The sequence below is a fragment of the Colletotrichum tamarilloi genome, assembly GCF_030869305.1.
Source record: "Colletotrichum tamarilloi strain Tom-12 chromosome Unknown Scaffold_147.1, whole genome shotgun sequence".
Lineage (NCBI taxonomy): Eukaryota > Fungi > Ascomycota > Sordariomycetes > Glomerellales > Glomerellaceae > Colletotrichum > Colletotrichum tamarilloi.
Genome location: NW_026849530.1, coordinates 58,628 through 73,876, shown reverse-complemented (window position 1 = coordinate 73,876; position 15,249 = coordinate 58,628). Strand labels below are relative to the sequence as shown.

Sequence of the window (15,249 nt, the reverse complement as noted above, 5' to 3'; positions counted from 1 at the left end):
TCCTCGAGAGCCTGACGAAGCTGATCTTCGGTATATTGAGGCATTATATATAGAAGAAGACATGTGCAAAAGATGAGCCCATTTGGACGCGAATTGAAAATGTTGTGATAAAAGGAGGTTGGGGGTGGGCATTGGGTTGTGGTGGATTTTCGCGTTTTTGTGGGTGCCAGAAACAGGGGGGTGCCAGGAAGTGGGTATGTTGACTTATGGCATGGCCAAAGGTGCACTCACAAGTAAGTGGCCCAAACCAGATGAGGGGGATCGAATGAAATAAGACGACGAGTCTAATCATTGAGCAGTGTTTGTGGAGAGTCTCCAGAGGGAGACTGCTCATCTCGGTATCAAAGCCGTTATCTTCGAGCCCGGTGGTGTCAATACTGCCATAAACGACAAGAATGAAGACAAGCCTCAGTCTGAGGGACCTCCTCCTGGTTTCCCCACTATTGCAGACTACCAAGGCCTGTATGGTGAAGCTATGGGGAAAATCGCGACAGAAGTCTTCCCAAACCTCCCATCATCCGTGGACAAGCTACCGCCAGTCATTTGGGACGTGATCAAAGGGCAGGGCTTAGCAGCCAACAAGGCGTTCCCAATCAGGGTGCCGATTGGAGTTGACTCCGTTGAGGTCATCAGGCAAAAATGTCAAGAGCAGCTCCGTCTTTGCGACGAATGGGAGAAAGCTGCGTTGAGCACCGCTAGAGACGGAGTGACTCAGATCCCGAACGAGTACATGATGAAGAAGCTCTCTATTCTGGATATGACAAATTCTTGAGGTATTAGACGAAGATATTACCAAGAACATGTGTAGACTTGCTCTCTAAATGTTGCTTTCAAGACTTCGACCAGTGCCGATCACGCCTATCCACATAGTGTTGTTTTCCGCAATACAAAATTCTGTGGTTCCGGTGAAGTCCTGCAGTAATTATAGGCCTTCAGCCAGTCGACCAGACTGTATGAGGAGGTGTGTATGCTGCTCAACAGCGCCGAAGCATCAGGCTTACTAGAGGATCGGAGTGCTCAGGCACTTTTAGCGAATGCTTTCGGAGTGACGTAGAGTGCCGATATAGTAGGAAATCAAGCTGTCGAATGACTTGTGTTAGCGGAATTCGCGTTTTGGTTGGAGTTTCGTCGTGCAGCTCACCACATCAGAAATCCGCAGATAAGGCCGTAAGCCCGCAGGCTTGAATGGCGAATGATCGTCCTTAACCAGCTAATGCGAGGAGAACAAGCAACCCAATACGGGAGACGTGCATGTTTGGCTTGGTCAACGCTGCTGGGTAGCGAGATCTGCCGACCGTCGGAAGTGGGTGTTGTCTTGGATGAACCATGGGAAATATCCTCCTCAACCGGATTTTCCGTATCGCGCTTGTCGGAAGGGCTTGATGTGCCAGTGGGAAATCGTCCATCGGGAACAACTGTGATGTAGTACGAAGTCTTGTTTGTCACCGGTCGGATGTTATTGATGATCGTTCCCTCGTTTATTTTAATCTTGACAGGCCCGTTGTACTAATTCTTGGCTGCGGAGCAAACATTGTTCGATGCGGTATACGGATATATAGACTCAGTTTGTCTTCCTGCAGCGTCGTGGTCCATCGTAGTTTTCGGTGGCATTGTCGGCGAATCGAACCACCCAGTTGTTCGCTTGACCAGTCAGTCGCACTGTTTAACTCCATCGTTTTATATTACTAGAGGATTACCGCAGTACATATAGACGCTACCCTACCCTCGAATTCCGTACTATTTAACCTTAACCCTTTTTATAAATTACTTATTCTTTCTTCTATTTTACCCTCTCCCTTATTAAGGGATCGCTAAAATCGTAGTTTTAATAACTTATTAATAAGCTAATATTATTATTTAAAAATAAATAACTTATTTTTATATATAAGTACTAAGAGTCTTATTATTATAAAAATAATAATAAATATATTAAAATATTTAAAAGAGCTTTTTAATAAACTTTTAATACTATTTAAAGTAATTATCCTTAAGTTATAAAAAGAAACTAAAGTATTATATTAATACGGCCTTATCTATTTTATTAATATTAATAATACCCTTTTTAATATAAAATATATTAATAATACTCTATAGCTACGTTATTATATTTCGTAAATTATACTTAATATTAATAAGGGTTTTAATATTATTTACTAAGTTTTTTATTAAGGTCGTTATTATAAAATTAGTTTAATTATTAATATTTTAATAAGTATTTTAACTTAACTTAGAAACTCTTATAGCTCTTAATTAAAAACTTTTAAAAAACTTATAATTAAATTTTTTATTTATTATAAGTAAAGCTATTATAATTAAAGCTATAGTACTATTTATAAACTTTAATAATAAGTAATTAGTAATATAATTATCTTTTTTTTATAATAAATTTAAAAAAGTATCTTAATTTAAATACTAAATAAATACTATACTATTTTATTAAAACTATATTCTTATATTTATAATTTAGAAAGAATTAACTTTCTTCGATAACAAGGTACTCAGACCAGTCAGTCGTCGTAATGACTCGGAGGTGGTGTGGTTAGCCTAGCTCAAGACACCCCAAGTTAGGAGAATTCACGGGAGACTAGGCAATCTTTCTGTTGTGGGAGGGCTGGGACCATGCCTGTGTGGCCATCGCTGCGGCAAAGTCGAAGCAAGGGCCGTCTGGTGCGAAGCGCCAAGTGGTGAGTGTCCAGGGGTCTGCCCAATGACAAAGAGTCTTGCATGCAGCAGGTAGGCAAAGCAATCTCGACGCGTCCGGTACCATTGTGAAAGAGGGAGGAGCAAACGCTTCTATATCGGGCACAAGGTACCCTGCATTCTAACCGCGGTAAGAAGATATTGAGCAGAAGCGAGACGCAAAACATCGTTATAGACTTATAATCTCGCGTTAGTGCAGGTATTACTTTTCTTAGCGTATTATTAATAACTATCGGATTAGAAGTTTAATTTAATTACGGTATATAACTAACTACGCAGGGGCTAATTAAGGGCCTTATTTATAATTATTATAACTAGCCTAACTTATAGTTAGAACCTCTTTTTTATACTTATATGAAAATTTATATAGTTTAATTATTCTCTTTATTAACCTATAGTTTAAACTAATTACCTTATAATAAGAATATTAATACTAATTAGTAATTAAATTTTATTATTATAAATTAGTAAGGTATCTCGCTATATAAAAAAGACGACTTTTTAATACTATATAAAATAAAAAATTCGTATTAATTAACTTTATAAAAATAAATAAAAAAAGAGGTAATTCTTAAATATTATATAGAATTAAGTAATTATAGCCCTTTATTATTTACAAAAGGTCAACGTTTATTATATTAAATTACGTTAATTAATAAAACTACTTAAGTAACTAGTCTTTTATTATTACTTTAAATAGCTTTTTTATTAAATAATTTTCTTATAATTAGCCCGTAATTAAAAATTAACTAGTTAAATTAATAAAAGGAAATACTTATATAATAACTATTTACTTAATTAATTAGTATAATAAACGAGCTCGATAATATAATATAAAAAAGTACTACGTAATTAAAAAAAAAGATTTTTAAATATAAATATTTTTATTTAATAATAAAAGTAATTTTATAAAAGTTATAAAGTTAAGAGACTTATAATATATAAAAAAGTTTATTATTATAAAAATTTTATAAATATAATTATAAGCTTATAATTTAAATAACCTCTTTATAACTTTTTTAATTACTTCCTAAGTATTATTTAGGAATATAATATAAAGGACGGTTTTATAAAAAAAGAGGGAATTTAAAAATCTTAATAATATCGAGCTAAGAATATTATAAATCTTAAAAATTAATTTAAAAAAAAAGTAGTTACCCTAAAATAGTTTTATAACTTCTTATTAAAATTATAATTAGCTTAAAAAAAGGCTAAAAAAACGAGGATTTTAAAAAAAAAAAAAAGATTTTTTAAAAAGTTATTAAAAAACTTTTTTTTTATATTAGCTCTTAGTATAAAATTATTAATTTTAAAAAATTAACTAAGTAATAAAAAGAATTATTAATAAGTAATAATTACTTAATAATAATTAAGTTATAAAAAAAACTATTTAAAAAATATAAAATAGGGTATTAAGAAGTAGTTAAAAAAAAATCTTTAAAGTAATTAGCCCTACTTAGTATAAGTAACGAGTAGTATTTTTAATAAGTCCTTTAAACTTATAATTTTATAAAAAAGAGGGCTTAACTTTACTAACTATACTTAATTACCTATCTAGCTCCTAACTACTTATTTAGCTCCTTTATAAACTGCTTAGTATTTATTTTTAATTATTTTTTTAAAATATTATTTTAAAAAAATAAGTTAAAAAAAGAGGTAATTTAGAGATTATATAAAATACGAGGCCTAAGAAGTTAAAAATTAAAAATATATAAAATAATAAAAATTAATAATTAGTAAAAATCCTAAGACTAATTATTATATCTTTTTATAATAATATAAACGTTTATTATTATTATTAAAAAGGGAACTATTAAAACCTACCCTTTTATATTAAATAAAAAAGAGGATCTTAGTAAGTATAATAACTAATAATTTAGAAAAGTAATAATAATTATTAAAAATAATAAAAACGAGAGTAGTAATAAAATAGTAAGAAAAAGTAGAAATTATTTAAACCCTAATAAATTTATTAAGTAGTAAAAGTACGGATTTATTATAATTAATACGTAAATTAAATATATTTTTATTAAAATTAAATATATTAATAATTATTAATATAGGTATAAGCTAAAGTATAACCCTTAGTAAGTTAGGGTAAAAAAAAAAAAAAAAAAACCCGATCCTAAATAAAATCCTAATCCCTTATAAATAAATAAATATTAATTTAAACTATTAGGGAACGTAAATATATAAGATTATAAATTAGCTTAATAATAAGTAAATTAATATAATATTAATCTATTTAACTAAAGTTTATAAAAAAAAGGGGTTATAGGAGTAACCCCTATTTTATAAAATCGTAAATAACCTTAGTTATTAACTAAATAAATAGTTTATAAGTATAAACTTAGGAATTATAAAAATAATTAATAAATTCTTTTATAAATAAAAAGTATTACTAGCGTAATTATAATTACGAAAACTATATAAAATCTTAATAATAATAATTATAAAAAAGGAATTCGTATTATAGAACTAGGTATAAGTTAATAAAGCGTATAATTACTTTAATAAATTTAAAAAAAGGGTAAACGACTTAGATTTCTTTTTTATAATTACTAATAATAATTTATTATTATAAAAGGATATATAGAAGTAAAATATAATATTAGATATATAATAATTAATAATTCTACTTATTTTAATTTATAGCTCGTTATTATTATTAATACGAAATTTAGCGCTAATTAGCTAATAAAAAAAGAAATAAATAACTTAAAATTATTAATAATACGTAATAACGTAAAAATTATATATAAATATTAAAAATATAGTAATAAATACGAAATAATTTATAAATTTTAAAAAGATCTTTTTAAAAAAGAAATTATATTTTAAAAAAAAGTACGAAGTTTTATAAAAAACCCTAACGATATTTTATAATTACTATAAAAAAATTGGGATCAAGGAATATTAGTACTATTTAATAATTAATATCGTACTTATAAATAAAGCCTCTAATTATTACTACGAAATAATACGTAATTTTAATTAAAACGACTTTTTTAGTATTATTAACGTAATTTAAAGCCGCTTTAAAATTTATAATAAAAATTTAAAGCTCCTATCTAAGCTATAAATAATTTTTTTATATTTATAACTAGGATAGTAGAGGGTAAATTATAAATAGAAATTTTTAAAAAGCTTATTAATTAAATTAATAAGCTAGTAAAAACCTAACTAAATAAGAGAATTAATAAGTAAAAAGTTAAATATTTTTATATTATAGTTTAGTACATATTAAAAATAAAAATAACCCTATACTAAGTATTTAAAAACTATAAAACGCTCTATTTAAAGCTAAGATTTAGTTTTAATATTAAAATAAAAATATTACGCTAAACCTATTTTTAAATATATAACGGCCCTTATTAATAATATTAAGTTAACTAAATATATAAAAAAAAAGAAAAGACTAGGTACGGTAATTATTAATAAAGAGGCCTAGATTTATTAAATAAGTAAAAATTTAACTTATAAATAAGGTAATAAAAAAAGTAATATTTTATTTATAAAAAAGATAGATATTAGTTAAATAATTATTTTAAAAAGGAGTATATTAAATTATATAAATAATATAAAAAGTTAAAGGTAATAAACAGTAAAACTAGCCCTTATTAATTTAGCTAATTCCTTATTATATATAAAAATAGATCCGGGGGTATAAAACCTAGTAATAATAACTATAATAATAACTTAAAATATTTACCCCCTATAAAAAATTTAAAAAATAAAGAAAATCTCGCCCCCTATACTAACGAATTAAATTATAATAAAATTAATAATATTAATTACTCTTTTTTTACTCCGTTAGTTTTTAAAAAATATACGAGGCTAAATAAATAAAAAGTAATAAAAGCCCTTAATAAGTAGGCTTTTATTTATAAATAGTAAAGGAAAGTTTTTTAAATAATAGATCTAAAAGTAAATAAAAAAACGAATTTAATAATATAAAATTCTATTTTTTTAATATTTAAAAAGAAAATACTATTTTTATTAATATTAAAAAAAAAAGATAGTATTAAGAAATTTTAGGGGTAACTAGAGGGGTCCTTTTTATATTACTTAGATTACTTAAGTACTAAGCTCGTATAAGTATTTTATATAAATAAAAAGTACGGCCTAAATAACTTTTATAAAATTATCCTAAATACTAAAGTATTATAATAATTAATAAAAAAAAAGGGGTAATTCTAAGTACTATAAAAAATCGCACTAATAATACTTAATATATTAATAATAAGTATTATAAAAATTAGCCTCGGCTTAAATAAGGAAATCGTTACCCTAAGTATAATAAAAATAAAAACGCACTTTAAAATAATAACTTTTTATATTTTACTTATTAATACCCTATTTTTCCTATATTTAAAAGATATAAATTAACTAAGTATTATATTTAATAATATAAAAAATAAAATTTTTAGTAATAAGTATTTTAAAACGGTTAAATAATAATAAAAGTACGCGTTTATAAGGCTTATTAATAATACGAAGTCGATTAATTATTTAATAAAAAATAAGCTTAAATAACTATATTAAAAATTTAGGTACTTATTAATTATAAGGCTATATAGCCTCCTAAAATAATTAGGTAATAATAATATTAAAATAGGAGTATTAGAGTAGTTAATAAAAGTATATTACTAATACTAAATAAATATATAGAGCTTATATAAATTTAAATTTAAATTACGTAATAAGCTTAACTTTAATTAAAAAATCGTTATTAATATCTTCTATTTAAATAGTTAACTAGTCTTATATATAATTAATAAGGCTATATTATTTTAAGTAAGGTAATTCCTCTAGGATTTATAAATAAAAATAATATAAATAGCCCTATAGAAAAGCTAAATTAATATATATTAAGGACTACTAAACGGTATTAAAACCGATATTAATACTAATTTTAAATTAGTAAAATTTAAAAAAAATATAATAGCTTATAGTATATAACTAAAAATCGTACTTATAGAAGTATATTATAGTATTAAAAAAATAAAAAGAGCATATTAATAATTAAAAACGGCGTTTAGAATTATTAAAAAAAAAAATCTTAATTTTATTAATAATAAATATTTCTAAATAGTATTTAAGTATTATAATAATATTATAGGGCCTAATAGGCTTATATTAACGCTATTAATATTTAGAATATATTTAAAAACGACTTTAGCTTTATTACTATTACTAAATATAAGCTAACGAGCTTAAATAATTAAAAAAATAATACGGGCGCTGCGCAAAATAAATATAAAAAAGTAAGTTAATAAAGTAATTATTACGTATAATAAACTTAATATAGGGGCTAATTTAAATATATTACTAAATTTGGATATATAATTATAATAAGAAATTAATTAATAATAAGCTAGGCTATATAAATTAATTTTTATTAATAAGCGCTCTTATATAGTTATAAAAGATTATAATTAGCTATTCGAAGTATTAATTATAATAGTTAGACTATATTATATAAATCCTAACGAGGTAATTTCTAATTTATAAAAAGAAAAAAGAGCTAAGGGAAACTATATAACTTATAATAAAAGTATAAGAAATTATCTTTAATAAAATCGTTATAATAATATTAATAAATAATAAGGAAAAGAAAATTATTAAAAAGGTACTAATATTATTAATAAAACGTTATAAAAAACTATAATAATAAGCCCTAATATAGTAATTTATTATTAATAATAGGGTATTTAATACCTTTTATATAATAAAAAAAAAGCTAATTTCGAGCTAATAATTAAACTATATAAAAAAAGTATTATTATAATTATTAAAAAGCTATATAAAAAATTAGATCTTATTAAAATAAATACTCTATACGATCGAGGGGTCTATTAATTTATTCTTTATAACCCTAAGAAATATAAAGGTCTTTATATATTTAAATTATAAATAATATATAAAATTAAAAAAAAAAACACCCTAACTATATAAAAAATCTAAGTATATAATTTAGGGGTACGGAAACGTTAAAAAAATAACGCTACTTACCTAATTACTTATAATATAGCACTATAATTAATAATTAATAATAATATTAATAATATTACTACGAAAAAAAGGATATAAGATTTAGAGCTATAATATTACTTAGGCTTATACTTAATTAGCTATAGGGCTTATAAAAAAAATCCTAGCTTACTTACTAAAAAAAATAGCTAGTAAGTACTTAAAAAGTATAATTATTAAAGTACTTAAATTACTATATAAGCTCGTAAAATCGGGTACTTATTAATAAGCTATATACTACGATTTTTATATTAATTAATTATTAATAATTATATTTATATACGACCCGTACTTATTAATCTCTAAGTATAAAAATAAATAATTTAAAATCGTTAGAATATAAACTAATAATATATTAAGCCTATTTAATATTAATTTTATAAAAAAAGAAAATAAGGAGCTTTAAAAAGCGGGCTTTATAATAAAACTAAAAAAGGTCTTTATAATAAATAATTTATTAATATTTAATAATAAGATTTTTATAATTAAAAAAGAAACTATTATTTTTTAATAAAAGGGGTAAGGTAAGAAAATTACCTTTATTAACTTAATTATAATAAATATTAAAAAATAATATAAAGTTAAGCTTATGCGAGGGGTATATATTATAAATATATACTAACCTAAAATAACTTTTAATTATACTAAAGTAGCGTAAGCTATAGATTTAACTAAATAAAATATCGAAGTACTTAATAAATAGCTTAAATAGTAATAAAAGAATCTTAATTAAAGCCTCGTTTATTACTTAATTAATTTTAATATTAATAAGCTCTACGTTTTTATTAATAAGTTATTTATAAATAATAACGACCTTATTTTATAATTAAGATATATTATTATCCTAGTTAATAAGAATATAAGTAAGAGTAAATTCTCTACATATAATAATATAATTTACTATTTATTAACTAAAAATAAGTAAGTAATAAAAAGTATACTAATATTAAAAATTTATAATATAATTAATAGTATTAACCTTATTTATATAATTTTAATAATACTAAAGAGGATTACTAATTAACTTAACTTTTTACTAATCCTAATAATTATTTATACTAATTCTTACTCGCTATATAAATACTTTATTAAATTAAGAATAAAAAAAAAAAAGAGGTTTATAATAGATATTATAGTCCTTAAGTAATTATATAAAAAGTATAAAATCCTCGAGATTTATTAAATTAATAATAAAAATAACTTTACTAACGCTTTTATAAAAGTAGTACTTAATAAGAGGTTAAAATAATTTATAAATAATAAAAAAGTTAATATATAAATAGAGGGATAAGTTATATAAAAAAAGTAAAAAAAAGAGGGAAAAAAAATAATTTAATAAACGGGCCTAAGGTTGAATTATATTTCTAATTATAATAAGTAAATTAATAAAAAAAAAAGTTAATATTAAATTAAAAGTCTAATTTAACTATAGTATATAACTAATTATATAGGAGCTAATTAGGGGCCCTATTTATAATTATTATAACTAGCTTAATTTATAATTAGAACTTCCTTTTTATACTTACGTAGAAATTTATATAGTTTAATTATTCTCTTTATTAACCCACGGTTCGAACTAACTACCCTATAATAGGGATACTAACAATAATATTGCAAGACATAGTACTTAGCACAATGAACTCCAACCCGCTTGTTGTTTCTTAAGTATCTTGTATAGAAAGAATTGATGAGTATGTGAGTCCCAAGACGATTTCACGTCTGATGCCCGAGATCAGCTTGATCGCAGCGCCTCGCAAACAGGGCTGCCAGTATACACGCATCGGGCACCATGCCCACTATCTTCTGTATAAGAGCAAGCCCAAGTCTCGCCCCCAATGTACAGCACACCAAACCCAAGCTTGGTCGATCCTTTCAAGATTTTTGCATAGGGACATTCATTCGGAGCCTCGAAGAGTGTGAGTTTCTATGTAAATTGGGGAGGTTCTCAACTTCTCGTTATCCGGAAGCAACGCGAGTGGATCTCTATATTAAGTCGAGTGCTTTTCGGTACCAAAACATCACATATTCAAGTACGTTACCTTAGGTCTCAAGAGAATAGTCAAACATCATGGATGTTAGTCTCCGTTAACTGTGGTGGCATCTTGACTCTGACGAGATAGAAAAGTTCAAGTCTCCAGATGACCAAAAACTGTCCACTAATTAGTATTCAAGTACTCGCAATTCATGACAGTACAAGTCCACAGCTGAGCTAAAGCAGTGAGTACACCCATTCCATCTCCAAGATCTATGTTCTAATGGCGGTGAGAGGAAAGATTTGAATTTCCACACCACAAAAAAGCAGCAGCATGGCGACATTGCCTCTAGAGGCTGCTTTGAAACCAATGACATGGAATTCATCTTCTTGGTGAGGCTCTTCCAAAACCAATCGAACGAAGCCGTTCTATGGACTCAGCCCCCTTTTCCGGATAAACCCTGCCCGGTCTTGCATATCAGCCTTATTTCTTCCTACATCACAACGTGGAATGTATCTCTGTTCATCTTCAACATGTACAGAGTTCACCCATAGGCATGTCATGACTTCTTCACTACGCGGCCCCCAAGACAGAGACCGACTTGATCATCTCCTGCCACGTTATTGCAACCTTCATTCGGCGCATATGTCTGCCCGCATGTCTTCCGGCCACACCACTATGCTATCTTGAGATTCAAAGTGCAAGAATCTCTTGTGCGGACATATCTATTGGCCTGCCCTTCTCACCGCCTGGTGGTGATCAGTAGCCTTACCACAAAGCCTTGGAGTTGTCAGGCCTTGACTCACCTCCACGGTCTCTCAACCATGGCCGAAATCGTCGGAGTTGCGGCTGCTGCTAGCCAGCTTGCGGTATCTTGCTTTGCGATTCTCGAGCTCATGAAAAAGATAAAAGACGCGCCATCAGCCTTAAAAGATTATCAAACACATCTCCAAGAACTCTGTGATCTTTCCACCTCTATATCTCTCAATCCCCTTCTCCAGACCAAAGAGATTGGTTCACAGACTCTTTCGCTACAGGCGATTGTCAACCAATACGACATTGAGTCAATTTTAAGCAGAAGCCGTTTGTTACAATCCTTGGGATTTCTTCGCAAAGAGAGAGATCTGAAGAATACCTTGAATATTCTTGAAAGGCGCAAGTCCCACCTTTCTCTCATTATCCACAACATCGAGGCCAGCACACTCCACCAAATACAGTCAGACATACGTGTTATGGCAAACCGTCCCTTACGCAACAGGCCGGAGAGCCTTTTGCTTGGTCCTAAGCACGATGCTGCCGAATTCGAAAAACAAGCCGGTGGTTCATCATCCACAACGAGTGGTGATTCAGTCGCGCTTGTGAAGAGTTCGTATGGGCCTCAAGACTGGAAGCCTGCTCCTGCTCTTCATACCTACATGCACCCTCAAAGAATGACCAGCGAAGCCGAACAAAGCCACATCTCTGAGCAACATCAGGGCCATCCCCTTCCTACCGGCGACCGCTCTTCTTCTCAAGATTGGCCCCAACAGGAATTTCCCTTCGGAAGTGAAGTCCGAGGTCGTTCCATGTACTACAACTGCACGGCTGGTAAAGGCGTCAACCAAATAAACGGCGCGTACGTCGAGAACGACTCAAATCTGCTTGACCAGATGGCTATGCAGCGACCTGGACCTCACTTCAATTACACCCACTTTGGTAACGCAAATCCCACAGCTTCGTCTTACATGACTCAGCCCTCGAACTCTGCCGACAATGCACTCCTGTTCATCAATTGTACAAAGTCTGGGCCTGGCGAACAAATCAACAATATCCACGCCACTTACGACCGCGATTTATGTGGGCTTCCGGTCTTGCATGCCTACTATTCCGGTTGCAACATGCTGTCGGGCCAAGGTCCTGTTCGGAATGGAACTGTGCAAAGGCAGATCAACGGCCCCAGCCTGAGGAGACTGAAAAAAGCTAACACCGAGGATTGAAAACTCTTGACTAATTGTGAGAGATTCAGAGATCCTGTGGTTCGACTGGGCTTTGTTTGATGGATTATGTTGAGATTTGTAACTTTCCTTAGCGTGTTACTTTTTTTGCTTTCTCGTGGTCTTTTCCGTGCAAAGCTCACTTTCTTTAACATGCCTCTTTCTAATCCTGTTGTCCGCAAAGTTTCCACAATCCAAATGCTGGACTAGAGCTGTGCCACTCCTTAGAATTACGTAGAAACCTCAAGTCATTCTTTCATGATCACATTCTAGCCTTGAACCGTCGACTTAATCACGCTCTGCTAATGTACTCATATCTACACCGATAGAGGCTGTGGGGCGCCCGGCTCAGCATTATAAGAGATTCGACCGGCAGGCAGAAAAAAAAGTGCTACCAAAGCTCCTTTTCGGACCTCAGGGAAGTGATGTGTTCCAGGTCCGGGGGATGTCCAGCCAGCACCCTGCCAGCCTTGCATTCCTTTGAGTTCTGCTGTAGAATCCAGCTGGATGACGCAGTTTATCTCGCCGTAAGGATGAGCGTGATATTGTCCTCTAAACTCAGTATCGCTATCCATGAATACAGTCGTGATGCTGAAGTATCTTGTCGCCGCCGAAGGAAGTGCGATCTTGCCCCGCCGGTATTTGCGTCCGTCAATCTCGGTCTGCGCTACCATCCTTCTTCGAGACCCTGTTTGATATGGGAACAGAAGTCTTCGTAGTACTGATTGCCAGGTCCGAACTGCTGATTGAGTCGCGTCTCCAAGTCTTTACCGGGTGTTCTGGTGTAGTCGATGTGAGTTGGATGGATTGATTTCAAATAAATCATGTCTTAGGTGAAACAACTTACAAATCTTGCACCTCATTCAAAAACTCGCAACACCGAGAGACAAACTTCGCCGCCGTCGGCCATTGCGACACATCCAGCACCTCAGCTGTATCTGTCTTCTCCATTTTGAAGAACGCAGATAGGGAGGTGGAGTTGATGGTGAACAGGTGTATGTTGGGGGGAAAATGGCTAAGCCAAGATAGTTTTGTCGGTAGTTGAAGCCGGAATGCCACATGGTGCGGGGAAGAGGAGTCGCTTAGATCTTGTCGGTCACGCCTACACGGCTTCCTAGCGTGTTGATGACGGAAGCGATCGTTTAAAGTAAGCGTTCACGTGGCGCTCTTGTAGTTGAATGTTTGGACCCGACATCCAAGCCAAAGAAAGATAATTGTCCCTGGAAATTCGAACAACAATCGAAGAGTCGAGTATAATCATAGAACCGCGTACCGTTGCATCTCCGCAAGCATTTCTAACAGCGATGAGATTGCCATCTCTATCAGATTAGAAGTCTAATTCGACCGCGGCATACAGCTAACTACGCAGGGGCTAAATAGGGGCCCTATTTATAATTATTATAACTAGCCTAACCTACGGTTAGAACCTCCTTTTTATACTTATATAAAAGTTAATATAATTTAATTAATCTTTTTATTAACTTATCATTCGAACTAATTATTTTATAATAAAGATATTAATATTAATTAGTAATTAAATTCTATTATTATAAATTAATAAAATATTTTATTATATAAAAAAAACGACTTTTTAATACTTTATAAAATAAGAGATTTATATTAATTAATTTTATAAAAATAAATAAAAAAGGAGGCGATTTTTAAATACTATATAAAATTAAATAATTATAGCTTTTTATTATTTATAAGAGGTTAACGTTTATAATATTAAACTACGTTAATTAATAGAATTATTTAAATAATTAGTTTTTTACCGTTATTTTAAATAGCGTTTTTATTAAATAACTTCTCTATAACTAGCTTATAATTAAAAATTAACTAGTTAAATTAGTAAAAAGAAATACTTATATAATACCTACTTACCTAATTAATTAATATAATAAATAAGCTTAATAATATAATATAAAAAAGTACTATATAATTAAAAAAAAGGATTTTTAAATATAAATATTCTTATTTAATAATAAAGGTAATTTTATAAGAGTTATAAAACTAAGAAATTTATAATATATAAAAAGTTTATTATTATAAGGATTTTATAAATATAACTATAAGCTTATAATTTAAATAACCTCTTTATAACTCCCTTAATTACTCTCTAAGTATTATTTAAAAATATAATATAAAAAATAGTTTTATAAAAGAAAAGGGGATTTAGAGGTTTTAATAATATTAAACTAAGAATATTACGGATTTTAAAAATTAACCTAAAAAAAAAGTAACTATTTTAAAACAGTTTTATAATTTTTTATTAAAATTATAATTAGCTTAAAAAAAAGTTAAAAAAACGAGGATTTAAAAAGAAAAAAAAAGAATTTTTTAAAGGGCTATTAAAGAACCTTTTTTTTATATTAGTTCTTAGTACAAAATTATTATTTTTAAAAAATTAATTAAATAATAAAAGGAATTATTAGTAAGTAATAATTATTTAATAATAATTAAGTTATAAAAAAGACTATTTAAGAAATATAAAATAGGGTATTAAGAAGTAATTAAAAAAAAGATTTTTAAAATAATTAGCCCTATTTAGTATAAGTAATAAGTAATAT

At 28.7% G+C, this 15,249-nt stretch overlaps 4 protein-coding genes across 4 annotated transcripts; 2 read left to right on the top strand and 2 right to left on the bottom strand.

The window, feature by feature from the left end:
* Positions 1-211: 211 nt before the first annotated feature.
* On the top strand, positions 212-772 carry CTAM01_15102 (uncharacterized protein; the record flags this gene model as incomplete). Its single annotated transcript, XM_060531101.1, has 2 exons — positions 212-233; positions 300-772. 2 exons carry the CDS (start codon positions 212-214, stop codon positions 770-772), a joined length of 495 nt encoding a protein of 164 aa, XP_060374344.1.
* Positions 773-1,027: 255 nt separating this feature from the next.
* Positions 1,028-1,611, bottom strand: CTAM01_15101 (uncharacterized protein; the record flags this gene model as incomplete). The annotated part of the gene is made up of 3 exons (XM_060531100.1): positions 1,028-1,079; positions 1,142-1,473; positions 1,531-1,611. The coding sequence occupies 3 exons, from the start codon at positions 1,609-1,611 to the stop codon at positions 1,028-1,030; spliced, it is 465 nt and encodes a 154-aa protein (XP_060374343.1).
* A 9,919-nt stretch (positions 1,612-11,530) lies between these two features.
* On the top strand, positions 11,531-12,682 carry CTAM01_15100 (uncharacterized protein; the record flags this gene model as incomplete). The annotated part of the gene is made up of 1 exon (XM_060531099.1): positions 11,531-12,682. One exon carries the CDS (start codon positions 11,531-11,533, stop codon positions 12,680-12,682), a length of 1,152 nt encoding a protein of 383 aa, XP_060374342.1.
* Positions 12,683-13,346: 664 nt separating this feature from the next.
* On the bottom strand, positions 13,347-13,630 carry CTAM01_15099 (p-hydroxylaminobenzoate lyase; the record flags this gene model as incomplete). The annotated part of the gene is made up of 2 exons (XM_060531098.1): positions 13,347-13,458; positions 13,527-13,630. The coding sequence occupies 2 exons, from the start codon at positions 13,628-13,630 to the stop codon at positions 13,347-13,349; spliced, it is 216 nt and encodes a 71-aa protein (XP_060374341.1).
* Positions 13,631-15,249: the final 1,619 nt, after the last annotated feature.